Source organism: Polistes fuscatus, unplaced genomic scaffold (genome assembly GCF_010416935.1).
Source record: "Polistes fuscatus isolate 324 unplaced genomic scaffold, CU_Pfus_HIC Scaffold6, whole genome shotgun sequence".
NCBI lineage: Eukaryota > Metazoa > Arthropoda > Insecta > Hymenoptera > Vespidae > Polistes > Polistes fuscatus.
This window is the reverse complement of record NW_025113140.1, coordinates 5,895,919-5,918,197: the sequence shown is the minus strand read 5'-3', so window position 1 is coordinate 5,918,197 and position 22,279 is coordinate 5,895,919. Positions and strand designations below refer to the sequence as shown.

Sequence of the window (22,279 nt, the reverse complement as noted above, 5' to 3'; positions counted from 1 at the left end):
GACGTTTTTAGCCTCTGCTAACATTCTCAAATACCTTACGAGATACTAAACGTCCACTCGAATCTTTCATCCTGTTCAATTTTACAATGTTATTTTTTTTTTTCTTATTTCTCGACTATAAACGTCAATTCGCCATAAAAGAAATTACATTCGATTATTATTGTTGTTAGTACGGTATAGTTTTTTCTTTTTTTTATTGTAAAATATGACATCACAGAGGGCAAACATTTTTGTTCGTAATTTATAAAAGAGAGAATTCACGAGAACGTTCAAAGGCATTTAAAAATTTCTACCGATATTATTAATATAGAAAAAAGATGCGTATATTTTTCTCATTTTTTTTTTAAACTGTACTAAAATATTTTCATACTAGCCAAATGAAATGTTGTATAATTGATCAGCATGCGCGCAGCTAGTCCGACGAATTTAACAATTTCCATTTCTCTTATTATATCTCCTTTCGTATTTTAAATCAATTATACACAAATATATCTCTCTCTATCTCTCTTTCTCTTATTTCCTTTTATTAAAAGTCTTAGTATAGTCTGTTTGATAGTTAATATTCTCACGAGTTATAAATAGAATCAGTAATTACAAGAATATTCTCATTCGAATCGGAAATAAATATCTGAAGAGTTTAAAGAACGGTAAAATCAGATGAAAGCTTTGATGTTATTAATCATTTTGTGTAACAAGATCACATTTGACGTTAAAGGAAATAAAGAAAGAAAACACAAAAAAAGAAAGAAACGGGGATTGGGAAGGGAAGTTGCATGGACAGCTTTAAAAAATGCTTTTCCCATGTCTGCCACGTACATACATATGTACGTACGTATATACATACATCAACTTATATTAAATTTAATGGTAAATTTTTTTACGGTCCGTGAATATTCATCCGAGCAGGTTATATTCGTCCTGCAGTGGATGGTACACATACACACACACACGGACACGTCGTCGGCAAACGTATCCTAGAAAGCTTTCGAACCGGAACGAGATTTACTACTTTGCAAGTTCTTCGTTAGCTCTACTTTCGGATTACATTTTGGCGATTCGATTCTTACTTCTCCGCGCAATCTTTTACTAACCCCGAACAATTTATCAAATTTTCATTGAAATTAATCGTTTCCTTTTTAAAGGATTACGACTATAGTAATCCATTGTTGATCATTTAACGCCGTTGCATACCATCGTTAAGTTAATGAAATCACTCGAGAGGATTTTCTCGAAATTAATTAAGAACTTTCAGTTAATGTGCTCCGACTTATCTTTTGTTTAACGATAGAGTTATTGTCCCTCAGGGTGTATTAACTCTTACTTTCTCTCATTATGCTAATTATTGATTCATTATCTTAAGTTTGAGACAATTTGTCAAGGATTTTCTTAACAATTAGATATTCGGTTAATGCGAAACGTTAAATGATTTTGGTCGAAAGTTTGTCTCGTTATATTCTTCAATGTGTTTTCATGGCTAATTATTAATTATATTCTTTAAAACAAGAGGAAACGATGAATATTATTATCAGTCTTAATTGAATTAATCTTAAAAAATATTTCAAAGTCTTAGACGAAAATGATATTCGGGACTGCACGGAAGGGATTATTCGAGTTATCGAAACAGTCGATAGGGATTTTCGTGCCAATGTGTAATCCCAAAGGACAGAATTAATTCGTCGACTTATCGAAGTCGAAACTAACGCTCCCGGGCTATAGAATTTTCTTTCTAAGCGAGTCACTTTATAAAGGCGTGCAAAACCGTTCGGAAGATCGTTAGGGAAAATAACGATGGTGTTTTTTCAATTAAACCGTCTTTCCATCCAGATTATCCGTCCTTCGAGAGCAAAGCAAACATTTTTATTTACTCCATTTTCTTACCAACTTTTTTTCTACAAAAATAATTAATTTTGTTAGATCATCAATGTTATCTTTATCATCCTTTGTAATTTTTTAAGGGGTTATACGTAGTTGGAATTTTCAAAAAATCGATTTTTTTTGCATTTTTGGAATGTACATATTATATTTAAGTATATTTTTTGAAAATTTGAAGCCAATCTGATAAATATTTTCAGAGATATACCGGAATTTGTAAGGTAACGTCAGACTGTTAGAAAACAGGTAGAGTAAGAACCGGAGTAGCAGCTGCACTTACTGCACAAAAGAAATTTTAGTTTGACGTGATCCTTCGATTGAATATAGAATTTCAAATTTTATTACTGTATTTATTGCGATAAGTGATTAAGTGAAATGTAACTCTTGTGACGAAAAAATAAAATTTGAAACTGCTTCTTCCCGTGGACTTGGTTTTAAAATCGTAGTAGTGTGTGATAAGTGTGAAAATCGTGTTATAAACTCCAGTCCTTTTGTGAAGCATTTTTACGAAATAAACAGACGATGAGAATTCTGGGACTAGGATAAAAGGCGCAGCTAAATTTTGTGGCTTGATTTACATGCCTGCTTTTTTAACGCAAAACACTTATGATTTGATTATTGATTACATTCACTCTTGTGCGAAAGTAGCAGCTGAAAAACTGTTTGAAAAAGCCTGTACCGAGGAAAAAGAAGCGACTGCTGAAAACCAAGGTGATGAAAATAATGAAGAATTAACAGTTTCGGATGAGGGAACCTGGATGGAACATAAAGTTGTTGAAATAGCGACTTACATTGTAGCTGGAATGTTTAATGAAGGCACAAAATCATTATTGTACTTTATGAGTGCATTAGGACTTTCATTAGGCACCGCAGCTCATGCTTGTGATGATCTCCGACGCGAGAAGGAAGAATGGCTCGAAAATAACACCAGCTGGACTTATTAGAAGCTACCAATATTGCAGAAGATCCTTCTTATGACTCTGGAATAGATGATACCATTTAAGTTGAAGAAAAAAAATGTTAACTGTGTGTAAACTACTTCTGAAACTTTAAACGCGTTTTTCTCAAAACGGTATTTTCAAAGTCGGTGCCATCGATTTCTCAGAAATGGCTCAACCGATCGGTCTTAAATTTCTACACAATCTTCTTAGGTATATTCCTCAAATATTGAACGAAGGAATAAGATTTAAAAAAATTATTACTATTGTTTTTAACAATTTAGAGCAAAAATTTCAGTCAAAAACGAAACATTTTTTTCAAATAGACGCCATTTTGTCAAAAATCAAAATTTTTATTATTCCTTCGTTCAATACCTGCATTAATCTATCTTTTAAAAGAATCCACTACATTTTTTGGTATGAGATAATCCAAACCGCCGAAATGGAAGGCACCGCCAAGCGCCTTTTTTTAGAAGACGTTCAAGACATCATCTACAGGAACGGTGCACATTAATATTTTTACATGATCGATACGCTATTGTATTCTTAAAAGTAGGCTCTACTTGAATTACCATCACTTGTAATTGATAAATAAAAACTGTTTCTATACAAAATTCATAAAAAGACGTCTTTTTTGAGCCTTGCAATTGCTTATAACCCCTTAAATCGTCCTATTATTTTTATTTATTTATTTATTTATACGTTTGTATCAAAGTTCTTATAAGAATGATTCAAAGTTACAAAATCGATGATGGGTTATACTAATTTAACTTAGAGTCGACTAATTGTACGGATGGGATTGGAATGTAGATCATTTTCGCGACAGCAATAATTTAGCATCGATCCTAGGATGCAATTCCGGGAAAGGACTAAGACGTTCCTACTAAAGGGTGAATTCTCTCTCTCTCACTCTCTCTCTATCTCTGTGTCTGGTTCCTCTATGTTAGATATTACTCTGTCAGATGTGGTAGCCGAGATGATTTTCGTAATATATCGTTCTAACAGTGACGTTTCTCGTGAAACGCTTCTAAACTACAAGTTTCAAGCTTACCTAACGTTTCCTATTACTTTTTACAATTTTCTTTTTCAGTCGATCAACAAAAAGACATTCAGTTAAACGAATCTATCCAAAATCGTAGACGGTCTGTTAAAAAATATTTTTCCGTTCCGTTCTTCAAGAATGAAAATCATTTTTTCTTCTCTCTTATTTTGCTTTTAATAATTTATCTTAAAACGGTAACGAATTTATTTGATTTGTGTAAAAAAAAAAAAATAAAAAGGAAAAAGAATGTTTGCTTAAGGCAAAAAAAAAACGAAAAAAATTGAAGCGAGCATGTGCGCAGATCAAATTACGATTCATGTAATGGTATAGGAGCATAATGATGTACGCCAATTTGTACGTGCAATTAACTCGACATATCGAAAACCCTCATGAATCCTGCTACCATAATGATTCGTAGGTAGGATACAAATCGACGTTCGCGTTATGATAATTCACACGTCGGTGGTGCTCGTTAGTCGACGAGTTAGAATCGATTATTTGCGTTTGCGAAAGTCATTATCGCCATCTCTATCTTTGTCTATCTCAATGCGAATTATCTTTCAACAAGATGGGGATGTATCTAGAGATAGAGAGATAAAAGGGGATCAATTAACTAGGATGAAAGTTCCGTTGTCGTGGGACGTGTTTGCGGTGTAAACTTATCAACGTAGATTTAGGTTTTGTAATATCTTATAACGTCTGTTTAAGTAAGAATATCTAAACTGAAGACATTTGTTGCTGCTTCGACAGATAGAAATGTAATCTATCAAATTGTCACTTTTAGGGTAGAGTAATTATTTTGATTATCATAGTAATTGTCCGTTATTTTTATTTTACTTCATTTGTTAACCCGTTCTTTACGCTAAATTCGTTTATTTCTTTCGAGTTTCTACGACTTTTGGTTCCACAGACATTCCTATATGAATGGGAAATGTGACTATTTCAAATCTAGAGAGAAAATATTTTTCATTGATATAACAATAATTGTTTTTTGGTTTATTATATAATTGCAAAAACTAATTGTAATTTGAAATAATTTTCGTAAAATGAGGTTAATTTAATTCGTGTATGAATTTCTTTATATAAATTATTTATAACAAATTATTTAATTATTATTAACAATCTAAAAAAATAATATAAAAAAATCTACCCTTTAAAATGGTGTATCGTACACGTTTGTAGGTCCTTCCGTTCGGAAAATATTGTCATGGAAAGATTCTCATTCATTATTTACTACGATCAGACAATCGTAGTAATAGTAGTAGTAGTGTAGTAGGAGGAGTAGTAGTATAGTAGTCAGGCTGCGTAAATTCTCAGAATTTATGTAGGTCAGTTGGTCATTAACACAATTGAATGAAATTATGTAGACCAATGGGTCAACGTGACCGTTTCTCATTTAAATAAAAATATTTCCGGAACTAAAAATCATAACAACTTGATTGATACATCATTTTAAAGAGAAAAATGTTTACTATTAATTAATCTTATTGTTAATAATTAATTAACAATTTGTTATCAACAATTAATATAAAGAAATTCTTACGAACTAAATTAATTTGTTTTCACCAAAATAAAATTCAAATAGAGATTAAATAATAAAAGTGCATACATTAATTAAATAGTTAACTAACAAAATTGACTTATTATTTTTATTAAATATATAATTTCTTCCAATAATTACCTGTTCCATTTAGACAAGAAAATATGTAACGGGTATAGGTGTTCTTTATTTGTTCAACGTATTGTTAATAATTAATTAACAATTTGTTATAAACAATTTTTTACAGAAACCTTGAATTATATGATAGACTAAAATTTTCTAGATGATTTAAATACTTAGACTTGATAGAAATACTTGTCCTCGTTGGTATATGATAAAAATATAGATAATTTCAAAACGGTTGGTCGTCAGAAAAACTTTTAACGAATACTTTAGCAGAGTTTTGAACGTTCTAACGATCCTTTTCCTAGAATCTTTTCGAAATATTTTCAAAGTATTTACTAAACTTGGATTTGATCAAAGAGTGAGAGAGACAGAGAGAGAGAGAGAGAAAGAGAGAGAAAAAGAAATAAAGAAAGAAAGAAAGAGAGAGAGAGAGAGAGAAAGAAACAGAGGACTGTTCGATGAAGTATGAAGCGAGTATATTTCCCAAGTGGCACTTTTCAATCGTCTTCGATGCGAATATAGTAAGTTTGCCAGTAAAGCCTCTTTGCTAACGCGTTACTCGTCAAAAGAAATATTTTACAAGACTGAAATCAATTCGCCTGACTCCACGAAGATTGAGAGATATTTTATCGAACAGTTTATATCTCAAAACATTTACTCGAAATATAAAAAAAATTAAACAACAAACATAGAACAAAATATTATCAAAGGTTCGTTGTAAATGAGAATAAAGTTTTCTCTCCTGTCTCGAAGATTCATTGACGAGAATGAATATCTAGAGATATAAATAACAAAAGTGAAAAAAAAATTAAATGAAAAAAAAAACAAAAAAACAAGGAAAAAGAAGAAGAAAATGAGTCCAAGTATTTCTAGAAACGTCGAAGAATTCTATCGTCAAAACCGTCAGACGAAAGAACAAAGTCTTTGTTCTTGTTTCTTTCGAAAAGGGTTAGTAGTAGTGGTGGTAGTAGTAGAAATAGTAGTACTAGTAACGTTAACGTATACACATATAGATTTATTTCAGAGTAAATCCGAAGCCGCGGGTCTCTTTTATCGTCTATCTTATATCATTCGTGCTTTTATTTCGCGAGAATATTTTGAAAGACATAGGGACCCTAGGCATTTCTGAATTCCTAGACTTTCGTCCCCTTAGTGTGTATATGTGTGCACGTGTGTAAGTGTGTTTTTATTATCGATAAAAGCAGTCGTTCGCTAGACGTTCATCGTCGATTTGAAATAAAGAAGAAGAGAGAATAATATCTTTTCAAAATTTCACGAACGACCACATTAAAGAATAATTTTCTAATATTTCATACAAATATTAGTGATCCTTATATGGGTCCGTTGTTGGTACATGCCTCAGTAGCACGGACACTAATTAAAGGGTTAACTACTATTTACTCAAAATAAAATTTCATATTATTATTTTTATTATTAATAATGAAAACTATCGTTGGATAGGTCGGTTATTTCCGCTCTCGTAACCTTTTTAAAAACAGCTTGAACGAGCAGTCCGATAACTGTCGTACCAAAGAAAGGATCGATCCCGCGTAGGTATACGCGCTTATAACGCATTACATAATTAACCTCGAGACCTTGGCCTTCTAATATTAGAAAATTATATGACATAATACGCGTTTTCCCTATCGTCGTCAATTTTTCTTTCCTTTTTCGTTCCCTTCCTTTTTTATCGTTTCATATTCTCTCCAAGTTTCGAAGCAAATGATTTTCCACGATTCTCGTTTTATTCAACATCCAACTTTGATGAACGAAGAAGCATAGTAACTTTAGCGAAACTAGGTCTATCTCGACCAGGAATCCTCTCAAATAAGGCTTTGCGGCCTCTTACGTGCTGCACCGTACTACCATCGACTACTGAATCACAGGCTTGCAGTATATCAGAAATGAACAAAAAAATCCCCAAAGCTTCGGGCTTTTCTTACCTTACCATTTCTCATGCTTACACGCGGATACGAACAACGTTAGGCGTACTCGAGCTTTAGGAAATCACATTGAAAAAGATTTATGAGGAGTAAGATCGCGAATAGAAATTCTTCGATAGTGGAATACTAATTTTTGTCTATCTCATCATTCAGATTTTAAATATTTCATTTATATTAACGTTGATGATGGAAGAAAGGGAGACAATGAAAATCAATTTCACGATAACGGACAATAATGTAATACGATTAATTAGAATAATGATAAAGCTCCATCCGATTTAGTTCAAGCTAAATGATTCAGCTTCCAACATATTTCGTAACGTCGTATACGCGAATGCGAATCAGGGATGCTGAAACGTACTAACAATAAACAGACCCAGCAAATTATGTTCTCCCTCTCTCTCTCTCTCTCTTTCTTTGTATGTATATATGTGTGTGTGTGTCTTTCATTGTTGAGAGAACGATATATTCTACGGGCCAACTTTACATATAACGTCATTACTGTCTGCTATGCGAGCACTGTGTATTGTCTCGACTTACTTGCCCATACTTCGTGTACAATGATGCCGAGCGACCGCATTGTCACATTAGGCACGATGCAAAGGAACGTACAGTATAGTCGAAAAGGGGACAGGTGGTCGAGGATGGGTCTGCAGGGGGGAGGGAAATGTAGAAAGAGAAATTTGAACGTATCTAACTACGTAACCGAATCACATATAGATGAAGACGAATCCTCAAGTTAAATATTTCGATTCATCATTTCTGATTTCATTTCATTGAATTATATTTTTATTTGCTCTTCATATCACGAAGATTATTTCATTTATAGTATACGTCAATTTGTTTCCAAATAAATATATAAATATCGAATGGAACGTCAAATGAATATCAACTTTGGTTAAAGAATGAAGGAATAAATCTCTTATGCTACAGTTCGTGCGGAAAAAGAAAGGTTAGATATTGTTTCTCTCTTTCTCTTTTCCTTTCTTGTGTTTCCCCAGAGTCCTCGGGGCAATGCTGCAGCTTTGCTCAAGAAAAGTGATATATATTTTTCTGTAGACGTTAGACGAAAAGAAAAGAAAAGAAAAGAAAGAGAGAGAGAGAAAGAGAGAGAGAGAGAGAGGAAAAACGTTAGGTTTTAACATCTGCTTGTCTTATTCTGGTAATCCTGAAGATTGTCGCAGGAATACTCCTACGTGATCGAAATATGAATGAAACTTTTTGATAGCTAACTGAATCTTGAATACATGTAAGATCACTTTTTATGGCTTCAAAATTTGATTGAAATATTATTAAGAACACCAGTTGATTTATTGAAAATATTAAATACGATAAATAAATAGAAATGTTTGATAGTATTTGATGGAAACTAAGTAGAACCTTGATCTGAAGTTAAAAAAGATAAAATTGATGATACTTTGCGTGCGGTCCATAAATCCGTATCTTTTTCATAGATGGAAACTTCTGTACGGGTGTGCCATTGGTGGATGAAGAGAGTATGTGTGTGTGAGAGAGAGAGAGAGAGAAGAAGAAGAGAGACTACTGCGGTCAATGCCGGTTGCGCTCGTATATGTCATTAGATAGTGTATGTCGTACTACGTTGGTCTACATTCAGAGATTACCTAGGATGCGGTTGATATATACATACGTAGGTGTGTTCACTCGAACAGTAAATACTAGTCGATGATTCAGTCCTCCCTGAGAGGACAACTCCGAGGACAGAATTCCTAACATTCTATCCTCCAGGATCACATGTCTCTTTTAATCCAAATCATTCCACAAATCATTCCTACGTAACGATCATATTTTACTTCCCTTTTTACTATTAATTTGATTAATATTTTCGTATTACTTGTATATTTAATGTTTTATTGAATAAATCGTTATAAGCGATCCATATTATTTCGCACAATATGACGATTACAAATTTATATGGAAAATGATATTCTATTTTGTTTTAATATTCATCATAATATGCAATTTATTTTAATAATGTTGGATGGAAGGCCCTAGTAACGTTATACAGTTGTGTGTGTGTGTGTGTTTGTGTTCATACGTACGCGTATGAAATAAGTTGATCAACAATTGAACAGGAGTATGGAAGGATCTAGAGTTAGTTAGTTGTGTGTGTGTGTGTATGTGCGTGTGTGTATGTGTATGAGATGCGTCGATCAATGTTGTGTTGTTGAGAGATGCATTTGTAAATAGAAGTATGAAAAGTACGATATACACATTAGGAGTAAGAATGAAATGGAAGATAGTCGTGAGTTGACTGATCTAATTGTAAAAGTAAAAAACGAAGATTTGTAACATTTTAATATATTAATCAATAAAATTTTATTAACAATAAGAGAAAGTTAATCGAATTACGTTAGTCTACATCTTCTTAGTAGGATTACAAATAATATCTTGCAATAATAATCATTATAATAAAATTAGAATTTATTGTATATTAATATATTGTCAATAAATATTGAATATATATCGAAAAATTCTTATGTCTTATGAAGATTAGTTCTTCCTAGACGACTGACTATTCGAACTTCCTAATCTCTTTCTCTCTCTCTCTCTCTCTCTCTTTAGATTAAAACTTCGTACTTTGTAGTCGTAATTCCAGTGTCTACTTTGATCAAAGCGAATAGATAATTAGACTTTAAGGAGTAAAGTCTGATGTATATTTTGTCAGAAAAGGATTTAGAAGAAGGAAAAGGATAGTTCTCGTAGTTGAGAATTAATGTCCTTGGATAGAAAGAGAAATAACGAATAAGTGACGTGTTAGAGAGGAGAAAATTCTTAACGTGGGAAAAAGTTTTTGATGGGAATCCCGATGGGACGAGATTAAAGTGCGTTCGCAAAACTCGTCGTCACCTTACTTCGATACGTATTTGCGATTTTTCTTCGAGATAACTCTTGCCATTCCAGTTTCCCCCTCAAACCGGGCCCTCTTCACCCAATCCCCCCACCCCCCTTTTTATTTCTATCTTTCGCCATCCGTCTATCGATCTATCGATCTCTCTCTTTTTCTGTGTTAGGAAACGATCGTATTTGGAGGATTATCTCGGGGAATTTCCTAGTTGAAGATTAAACCCTGTCGAAAGTGTGCATGAAATGGATCCTCGCGAATGGCTAGAAAATTCTTCCTCGTTCCCTCGAGGAAGAAAACGAATAGACGACGACGACAACGACGCGGAAGAAGAAGAAGAAGAAGAAGAAGAAGGTTTATATGAATCTGTGTCTGTATCTATGAGAAAGAGAGAGAGAGATGGTGCTAGCTGCGCAACGGGATTTAGAAAATGTGTTTTTCCGATCCTCGAGAATGGAAACTTATTTTCTTCCGCGGAGTTTCACTTCCTCAAGATTCGGTAAGAAGTTCGACAACTTTTGCCCTCTGCCGCCGTTTCGCGTATGCTTGAAAGATAGTGGGATAAAATTGTTAGAGATCAATAGAAAGAGAAAGAGAGAATCGTTTTCGTTATTACAAATTCTTGTTATTTTTATTTTAAATGAATAATGTTTCGTTGCGAAACCAGACGAGACGTTACACCGGAAGACAAGACGAATTCAATTTGTATATTTGGAGATAATTTTAGTACCTATTTGTTTAAATGGTTTCGATGTAAATCGATTAGGAGTATCGTGGATTAATAAATCCGTTAAATTTGTAACTCGTGTCGCGCTTTACGATGCCAAGAGGATTACTCTTCCTCGAGGGATGGAATATTAATGAGTTGACTTGAGTTGCTATTGAAATTTGGATATACCGAAATTCAATCAGTAATTTAAACGATTTTATATTAGTAAGATGGCTAATTACTTGATTGGTATTTTATTGACATACAATCTTCGTTACAATATTATAGTAAAAATAATTATTATTAATTATATACTTCAATAAAGTGTTTAATACAAGTTTAAAAAAGAAAGACGAAGTAATAATTGTATTATTAATTGTTTCGAAATATTATATAATAGTTTAGAGTTGGAGTTAATTCTAGATTTGGAAAAATGATTTCCTAATATTTCTCAACACCAGCCATAACTCGATTTTTCTTTTACAATAAATTAAAAAAGACGTTTAATAATTTGCAGCTTTTGTTGGGTTCTATCGTCGATAAGAGCTTCAACACCCCATTGGTTACGTGTTCACATGTGTTTTCCGAAGTACTTTTCGCCATTGACCCCAATATTCTTAGCCCATTTTTTCTCATGTTCTTTCTGTTCTAGTAGCTTAAAGGTTGAGTATTATATCAAGATAACGAGCCTAATAAATCGCTACGACAGATTCTTCGAGTTCTGCCATTTATCGATCTTCAGATATACCCTTACATATATTTGTGTATGAGCGAAGTCGCAAAGTAAGTAACTAAGCAAGTATATACGCCAGAATTAATGAGAGTAAAGAACATAAGCTCTACTCTCTTTCATTGTATTCTATTTTAAAATTATTGGAGCGTTATTTACGCGTCTTCTTGTATTTTTTCCTCTTGCGGTATATTTTTTTTCGATATATTTCATAAGAGATATCTCCGAGTAAATGAAAATTACGTTGCCAAGAAGTATAATATAAAAAATTTAACTCTTTCATTACTAGCGACCCATATACGAGTCGACTATGCAAAGATCCCGTATGAATCACCCGTCGACCTATTTAATGGTCTATCAATTTAAATATGAAAAAAATGTTCGCGTCGATGTACACGGTAACGAAAAATAATATATCGTAGTATTCTCAACGCGTATAAAAGTATTGTTTGCAATATATTTCGCTTTTTCGCTATGAAACCTTTTAGGGGATGGCAACAACAAAATTTTATGAAACAATATGAAAGAGAAAGAGAGAGAGAGAGTTGAACGAAATTATGGAAGATTTTTGTGTTTCTTGTGTCAGAAAAAAGAATGACTTATGGCTCTATAAGTCGGAAATAAAATGACTGGCCATTTCGTACATTGCTCGAACCATAAGCCAAGTATTATACGAAATAAATATAATAAATATTGTTTGCAATATATTTCGCTTTTTCGAAGTGAAACTTTTTAGGGGACAATAACAACATTATGGAAGATTCTTGTATTAGTTATTGCATGTGTGTATGTGTTTGTTCGTATCAGAATGAGTTTAATACCCATTAAAGTAAGAATAATATATATATATAATACATTTGTTTAAAAATTATAAATCTATTTAGTATACTTCGAATAATAAACTATTTCTATTTGATATTTTATTAAATGCAAATTTGAAATTAAAAATCATCACTTGCCAGGAACGTTAATGCAAATGTATTTTAGTTTGAAAAATCTAAAATATTATAGAAGTACAGTACCGTGTTTGATTTACCTTAATTGATTGTTTATTAATCGAAAGAAATGTATATTGTAGTCTAAAAACACGGAGTTTAAGATCAACGAAACGTTCTCTTCGAAATCCAACGGAAGACTGACACTTTTTCTTCTATGAAAGTCAGTTAACATATTTCTTATTTATTCTTGTTTATATGACTTTCCTAAGGCTATGTATATATACATATATGTATAACGAAAATAATATTCATAGTAAATGAAATGTGTTCTCTTGAAAATCATATAAACAGCAATCAATAAAAGAACTTTCATAGAGAATAACATGTCAGTGTAACGATGGATTTTGAGGAGGAAGGTACATCGAACTTATATTCCGTGTTTTTAGATTACAATATACATTTTTTTCGATTAATTAACAATCATTTAAGGTATGTCCATTACTCTAATTTATTTGATTAATATTTAGGAAGAAATGGGACAACATTTTTCATGCCACTTCGTGTAACATTCATATGCTTTTGAAATATGTAGGAGCATTGTTTCTAAGCCAATCACATTTTAGGGTGGATTCTACTCTAACCACATATCATGTTTTTAGAATTTCTTTTTGTATTTTTTAAATGGAAAGATAACAAATAACATACCTATGTCCATCATGTGTAACTCGCCGAAATGGCGTGCAGCATAAAGATGAAGAAACCCGAAGGCGAGTTGCATTCCTGTTGTGAGCAACAGGGCGAGAAAGCCAGCTGCACATACTAACCACCCCCAGCCACCCTCCGGATAGAAATGTGTTCGCATACCGGCAACGTCTATGCCTGACAGTAAAGATTATCTTATTTACAGCAGCTCTTTCTATTTCATTTTATTTATTTCGCAATATTTTTTGTCGATGCAAGAACCTGTTATGCGAAATTTTTATTTACGAACGTGTTTTATTTCTAATATTTTATTTATTCTTCCTCTTGCATATGGTTTCAGTAATTTAATAATATTTTCTGTTAGATTTAATTCTTATTTTTAAAATCAAATATTTAAATGTAAGCACTGCTGAAAATTTTAAATAGCAGAAAATATTTTTGATTATTATATTTTAGGTTCTTGTATTAACTAAGAAATTTGTGACTTTATAAAATGATGATTAACTTATTCGAATTATCGTAAGAATAAGAAAATAGTAGTCAAATTGAATTGAATTTTCAAACAGTTCGTGATCCCGCATTCGAAATCAGTCTTTGAAGCCGTTAAGTTTAATTAATCTTTGGAATCGTTTAGGTACACGTTGTTAAACAAACACATTTGCATAAGTTCGAAGATTCAACGTTATATCCGAAATCAAATATGCTATATAATATGCCGTGGTGGTAGGAAGAAAAGGCTCGAATTGAAATTATGGTCTGTGTTGTACCTGTACGTCGCAATGCGGGAACACAACGATGAAGACTTCGTAAATCACCGAGGACCCAATTTGCGTTTCCTGCCAAACTTTCTTCCGTATCCGTGTAACGTATTCGAGTGTCTGAAAATAATCAAATTACTGTAATTACTGGTATTCACTGTAAAAAGTTATTTCAAATTTTCTACCATACTTTTACCATTTCAAATTCTTTTTTTTTTGTTTTTAACATTGACATAATTAATTTATTTCATAACATTTAGTAAAACGCGTAGATATTAACGAATTTATAATTTTCAGCACTTTTACCTCCGATTGTACCTCTCAAACATCCTCAAGCTAACACGATAAATCCAGATATTATCATGACAACGAACCATTTTCATTTCAATTATATATTCAGTTGTAATTGGATACAATTTGAATAAGAAATGAAATATCAAATTACGTTACGAGAACGAATTTTTAAAGAGAACAAAATCTTCGTTGTATTAATTCAAAAGGAGGGGGTAGGGAGGAAGGGGTGGAGGAAAAAGAAAGATACCTACACGATTACTTTGAAAGTGGTACACTCAAAACGCGCGTCTGCTTTCTTAGGAAAATATCTACCAAAGTAGCTCGTATGCAAATTATACATGGTTACGAATCGTCAGAGTTTCTTTTCAGAAGTTGTTGACGAGGAAGTAAAAGAAGAAAAAGAACAAGAAGAAAAAGAAGAAGAAGAAGGGAGGAAAAAGATGAGATTAGTAGTAGCAAGGTATTAAAAAGAAGGAATTAGAAAGGGGGAAAAACGGTGGTGTATCTTCTTAAGGAGCTTCAACCGAGGGTATCTTTCAGCTTTGTAACGCTGTATTTGCGTGTTTTGGACAGCTGGAGACGACGAGAGGTAGAAAGAGAGAGATAAAAGGATACAAAGTAGAAAAAGAAATACGAGAGATGCCGAGAAGGAGAGTTCGATAACACTTTATATGAAACGATCGAAGGATCTCGTCTTATTTCGAATTATTTTCTCATGGTTTAGCAATATTCATGTATATTACGAGAGCATATACGTACGAGATAGAAGAAAAATTATTAACGGAAAATTTTCTTACAACTTGCACGAGTATCGTTTTCTTTTATTTAATTTATTTTTTTTTTAAATAATTTACGAACCTTATATTGGTTGGTAGGTTATAATTATAGTATTATCTTTGCTCGGAAAATCCGTAATTTTTCAAAGAATATTAGAAAAAATATGTAAATTATGGTAATATAATTTATCTTCGACGTTTTTTCTGTATATGTGTGTGTGTGCGTATTTTTTTGTTTTTTGTTTTTTTTGTTAGATAACTTTGCGAGAGAAGTGAAAGGGGAAAAAACGTATTTCTTTTCCATCAAAGTTTACCTCGAGCATCTAACGATTTGGATTTTTCGTTTTACGATAGTTTAAGGAATATCGTGATATTAACTTCAGAGCATATATCCTAGCATTTTCGATATTGACAGTAGGACATCGATTTCCGATTAATCGATAAGAAATATTGTCGAGTATTTAACGTAAGAATTTCTATGGGGGGGGGGGGATTTATCGGTTATATTAAAAATCTTATTACCCTTCATTTTTTTTTTTTATATTATTATGCATATTTTTAGTTTACATCGTTAATAATATTATAATTAAATTTTCTTCGTATGAAAATGTATAGTTGGGCGCGTAAGTTTGTCTGAGAGAGTAAAAGAGAGTCGGAAAGAAAGGTGAATATTTTTTAATGGAAAAGAAAAAGAAACACGGAAAGAAAGACTTAGGTCAAAGTGTTCATGAAAGGCAGATGACAGTATAACGTGCAAGGGCAGAAAAGCGATGGTACTTTGAGTAAAAGGTAAAGAGAAAAGGGCTTTAGATGACTGTAAAGTGGAAAGTGAGATATCGTACTACTGACTCGTCAAAATCACGTATTTAAGAATAAAGTAAAATGAAATCTACTAAATTTTTATTCTCTTTTTGTTTCTACTGAAAATTTTGTAATTTCATTCTCATTAATGTTATTTTTTTTTTCTTTTTCTTCATAATTCCGACATGAGTTTTAATCATCTGTAATATAATATGTCCGTGATTTCTTACTTTTTCTTCTTTTCTCTTTTTTTTTTTTTTTTATAAGAAAAGATATAATTGTTAGTTAGATTTGAATCGAATAATTACACGTGTTCCATTATAATCTCGAGAAAAGCGGCTTAAAAAATAATAGTACGGAACAAGTTTTAACTCGTGAAAGAAACGAAAGGAGATAAAGAGAAAAAAATAGGTAGAGAGGAGGAGAGAGAGAGAGAGGGACGATCTATTAAACTGTGTGTGAGATAAAGAGAAAGAGAAAAAGAAAAAAGAAGAAGGGGACTGACAATAAGAGGGAAGAGTCAGTGACGCGTCGTTGTAGCAAAGGTGCAGAAAAACGGGTCGATGATTGTGAAATAGAAAAGCGAAAATATTTCACCTACGTAGATTCAAATTTTCACGACAATTTAATTTTAAACTTTTTAACTAAAAAAAAAAAAGTAATCGTTAGAGAAAAGTTATCATTTGATTCTAATATCATAAATAAAAAAAAGAAACTGTAAGAATATATTGAAAAGGATAAGAATTAAAATTCGATAGAAACGATTAATTAATGCAATTTTGATTAATTAATAAATTATCATTTTGTCGAACTCGTAGAATTTTTTCTAACGATGATAAAAAGTGGTCGAGTGTCTCGAAAGGAAGAATGAATAAAGAGAAAGGGTTATATATATATATCGTAGAAAATGGAGTTTGGTATAAAAATCCTGACATTTCTGGATATGAAATTATCGTGGAAGGAATTACGAGGCCGCCATTAAGTAGGTGTCGCAAAAGTGTGCTGGGCATAAAAATTGCTGACGAGCTCGTTCCGAAAGGTCTAGAGACGATTAAATTGAATTTCACGCTTCTCTCGTCGGGACAAAGTATCTTTGAAAATGAATTGTGATCTTTCGATTCGGATGACAGCTTTCCTTGATCTTCCTTATCGATACTTTAACCATTACCAATTCAAATTTTCATAATGGTTTCTGCACGATTATTCGGTCAGGTCGTATACTAAAGAAGATTTATTCAAACTCGTGCAAATAGTTAAATGATATTAACCCTTTCGTTCTTACCGATCCCATATAAAGGTCGTATCGATAGAACATTTCTATGGAATGATAGGATTAATACAGACGTTAATATTCTTGTTACTACTTCTTTCAATAGAAATTTGTGTTCTCATTGAAAAGCAGCCACCGTAAACAGTAAGCCGAATTATTTCTCTTTTTCACAAAGGTATGTTTAGCAAAGTGTTGCAATCTAAACTAACAAGTAGCTGTTGGAGTGTGTTCGCATTTCGCATATTACACGATTTCTCGCGTCTTGTTCCTTTTCTCTCTTACTATGATTATACAAGTTTCACTATAAACTCGCGATAATAGCATCGTAACATTTTCTCTTCGCACAATGAACTTCGACCGTTCAGAATAATATTGCGTTTCATTTCTCTCTCAAACTCGATTTTATTCCTACAACCAACTTTTTCCTTCTTTTTCTTTTTTCTTTTTGTTAACGATTAAATGAAACTGCACTCTGTATCTGCTTAAGCCATTAAACTTATTGAACGCGATATAAGTACCTTCATTAATATTTTCCGTTTCGATCAAAGATATTTTTTTTTCTTTTTTTGTATAAAAATTTGGTACTACGACGACCAAGGTAACATTTTAAATGTCACCTCTTGAAAAGTTTTCTATTTCGATATAAAAGCTCGTAGAGAAAACTTGACGATCGGATGGATGGGTTTCGATTTTCCGTACTCCTCGTAGTTTTATTCCACGAGTTGTTGGATTCGACGACAATTGTGCTAGGCAGTTAGCATACGACGTAGAAAAATGATACCATAAAATGGAAGAAAAGCCTTTTGCTCCTTTTACTTTTTACCAACCATCTATGCGTGTTCTCTCTCTCTCTCTCTTTCTCTCTTTTTGAGTTTTCTAAAGGTTTCGTCCTAACTCTTTCTACCACGATCTCTTCCAATTCTTTCATTTTTCTTCGTATATTTTCGCATATTATCCGATTTTCTGCGTTTTCCTTGTAAACTCGATTCATACTACCAACTTTTAACATTAACCTTTACGATAATAATTTTCCTATAATTCCTACCAACAATACTTCACCAAAAACTTTTCGAATAATATCGATCTCGACTCTTGGATGTTATTTTTCTTTCAAACTCGTTAACAAATATGATTCATCCTAACTCGTAATGATACAAATAGAATAATTTCTGACAACAATTCTGAACAACAATACCTGTCCATATATTTTTATCACCGACTATAATATACGAATTACGTGTACGAATAATTTGCATTAACTTATGCTAATTGAAAATTGAATGATATAACTCACCACCGTGATAAGAACTCCGATGTGGCGTATACGTCCCATTCTGTTGTTGAGCTTCTGCACAGTGACTGGGGGTGTAATACTGCATAGGGTGATGCACGTAATTGTTAGGAGTGTTAGATGCGTGTACGGGATGGCAGTGTATGCATCTTTGCGGTGTCTCTTGTGGACACTGAAACAGATTCAACAAAAATGAAAATACAAAAATATACTAATATTCTCGTTCCGAAATATTTATAATTAGATTCTGGATAACGCGCATAGGAAATTAACTGAAACTAGGATGATAATTAGAACAGGGTATATACGTATATTTAGGTATCAAACGTACGCCTCATTGTTTCTATAGCTTCGCAATCAGACCTCCTATAGAGAACGGATATCTCTATTGGCTATTGTATCCTCTTGCAAAGAGAGAGAGAGAGACAGAGATAGAGACTCTATCGAACAATATTCACCGAGATAATTCCCTTTATATCGGCTATTTTCGAATCAACTTGGGAATACGCAAATATCCTTTACTCAAATAAAATCTAATTCTCTAATATAAGTTCTCTTTAAGGTGGGGAAGGAAGATCATTTAAAAGGGTCACAAATTTCCTATTTGTTCTTTTTTCAAATTTTTATTTTCAAATAAATAATATGATTCATATTTTGACTATATAAAGAATATTTTTGCGCCTATGTGTTTGTCTTTTCTTTTTTCTTTTTTTGAAGTTATACTTCTTTTGGCGCGTTGGGGAAAATGTAATGGGGAGTGATTTTGTTCCGAGCGTCTGGAAAAACGACACCATGAAGTTTGTCAGTATTTACGACGCGCGGCAAAGCGATTTCAAGTATACGGCATGAAGTTGTCTTCTCTTCTTCTTCCCCTTTTTTTCTCAAGCGGGTCACCCATCCAAGTACTAATCGTACTCAGCGCTGTTTTACTTAAATGATCGAAGCGGGAACTAATACTATCACCGTGCCATGGCTGTTGACGCGTGGAGTAATTCGATATATTTCTCTTATATTAACTGTGGACTGATATCTATATTATGATATTTTATTATTCTTTCTAATATATATAATATATCGATCGATTGAAAATATGTTTCTTTCCTTTTTTTTAAATAATAATAATAATAATAATAAATTTTTTTTTTTGTTAAGTTATTTTTTGAAGTTATTTTTGAGGTTATTGAGGTTATGTTCGTTTTGGTACTGCAAAGAAGTATAACTTCTTACGTGCGTACATAAGTACACACACTAGTTTTTTTTTTTTTTTAATTTAAAATGACAGATTTACAGGTCACATATCGATAATTACAATATTGTTGGAATGATTTCTCGAAAATTATTTCGATCGATTTTGACTTAAATTTGACACACATCTTATTTCTACTGTCAGTTATTTGATGAATTAGAAAATCTGTGAAATTCGTGTGTATAAGAATTTATATATTTTTCTTTCAAAATTTAACAGAAATTTTATCGAGTGATCAGACAATCCTTTTTTATTTAAAAATTAAACAAAAAAAAGAAAGAAGAAAGAATCATCTAAAAAAAAGAGCAAATTTTCTGCCTTCCAAATGATCACCCCCTTCCATCCCCCTTCAACTTTATCGTCGATGTTAACTTTTCCTCGTAAAACTCAAATGAATAGTTGAAAATAAAAGGAGGGAAAGAAAAAAGATGGTTGAAAGTAACTTTTTGATCGACGTTAAAGTGCTCGGAGAGAAGAAGAATCGTCGAACTATTACGTTGAAAATTGCATGCTGTGGTTAGGTGAATGTATAGTAAAAAAAAAAAGAAAAAAAAGAAAAAGAAAGAAATATATATATATATATATATATACATATATCTTTCTCTTTCTTTCGAGTCGGAGAGCATTTCATCGCAATTTAGTAAAACGTTTCTCGGAGTCAAAGAGAAAAATACGAATGTGAGTAGATGGATAAGGGTGAACGAAGTAGAAAGAAATACATAGTAATCTTGTTACCTGCATGGAATGCTGGGAACGTAAGGATCGTATCGAACCAGCTGGGTGAAGAGAAGGTACACTGCCCCCGAAACTCATCGCGGAGTTTCTACATCCAACAGTCGCAGCACCGGCGGGGGTGGACCAACCCCCTCTAAAGCTTTCTGCTGTAGTCCACCCCATCCCCCTTTCGCACATTTTCACGATAATGCGGACGACATTTTATTGCCACTGCTGCTACTACGTCTTCTTACGCTCCGATACACATTCTCAATGAGCTCGAGGAGGAGAACGAGGAAATGGGAGGTAGACCAAGTCGTGTTATCGAAGAAGAAGAAGTAGAAGAAGAAAAAGAAGAAGAAGAAGGAGAAGAAGGAGAAGAAGAAGAAGAAGACGAAAACGATTTGATGATGGTGGTGTGCTGGTGGTTGTGTTGGTGGTTGTGTTGATGGTGACGGTGGTGGTGGTGGTGGTGGTGGTGGTGGTGGTGGTGGCACCTTCTTCTTTCTATTCTATCGTTTGCTTCGATATCTTCAATGAGAAAAAAGAGCCGGCTATTTTTCCAACCTCCCCTTCTCGACATATTTTCTTTTCTTCTTTTTCTTTACTTCCAACGATTATCTTCTTCTATCGTCTCCTATTTTTCTCTGTAACACAAAAATATTGATCTTTATTTTAATAGAATAGAACGGAGAACAAAATAGTATTGGTAGGTAATACGGTTTCTTTTTTTTACGGGGAGGGTGGGCGGTATTTTTTGTTGTTGTTAAATCTTCTGCAAATCTATACACAAGATAGGATTATTTATTTAATTTAGTATTTTCAAATCTAACTCTCGGGTATGGGGATTTTTTTGTTAAAGTATATTGAAAAAGCACGCAGATTAAATAGATTCGATACTTTAACTCGCTATTGGACGTATTTTCTTTTTTTTTTATTATTATTACTATTATTATTATTATTATCATGTAGTATGCTCGTTTTTATTGGATTTTGTTCGGAAATAGTGAAATACGAGAAATAAAGATACAGAGATTATAAAGGATCGTTGGTGTGAACGTAATTAAAAAAGGGTGTAGGGAAGAAATAGAGGCTGTGACAAAAAAAAAAAGGCAAAAGAAAAATGTCATTCGTGTAATACTATTTATGAATAAAACGCATAGACTTTAGCAATAGAATTTGCTAGAGGGTTTCCAATAGCGGATTCATGCGTTTAAGCGTTCTCGATTTATAATGGGAGAGAGATAGATAGATAGAGAGAGAGAGAGAGAGAGAGAGAGAGAAAGTTATATATGTACGCTTGCGTACATTACATATTGCATCGGTATTGACAAATTCGTAGTGGCAACTGGGGTGTAGGTATTTATATGCATTTTAACAGTTAAATTTCATTTCCAGAGGTTGTGAAAATGTATGCCCATACCTACACACACACACACACACACACACACACAACATATATAATATTTCGAGTGTTTTAACCTAATAGTATTTCAAACGCGTGGAATATGTAACAAATGTATAAACGATTGGTAACATTTTTCTCTTAGCATTCCTGCATTTATTGTTAGAATTCATTTTATCGTCATTATTAAAAGTGTGTTTTTTTAAGTTGAATTGTAATATGATTTTATTCATAGATAAATATAAAGATACGAGAGACAGCTAGAAAAAGAGATAAAGGGAAAACACACGGCCATCATGGGAATGTAATTTTGTTTTATTT

At 32.6% G+C, this 22,279-nt stretch overlaps 1 protein-coding gene across 2 annotated transcripts in view; it reads right to left on the bottom strand.

Moving 5' to 3' along the window:
• Positions 1 to 20,994, bottom strand: part of LOC122523083 (monocarboxylate transporter 10-like) — a 39,255-nt gene extending 18,261 nt beyond the window's left edge. For both annotated transcript variants that reach the window (XM_043644636.1, XM_043644637.1), the window contains exons 1-4: positions 20,575 to 20,994; positions 18,597 to 18,765; positions 14,171 to 14,281; positions 13,407 to 13,580 (exon numbers count right to left, since the gene is read on the bottom strand). In XM_043644636.1, coding sequence (XP_043500571.1) covers positions 13,407 to 13,580; positions 14,171 to 14,281; positions 18,597 to 18,765; positions 20,575 to 20,751 — 631 coding nt within the window. In that variant the 5' untranslated portion in view covers positions 20,752 to 20,994. The remainder of the gene's footprint in view (positions 1 to 13,406; positions 13,581 to 14,170; positions 14,282 to 18,596; positions 18,766 to 20,574) is intronic.
• Between the last annotated feature and the right edge of the window lie 1,285 nt (positions 20,995 to 22,279).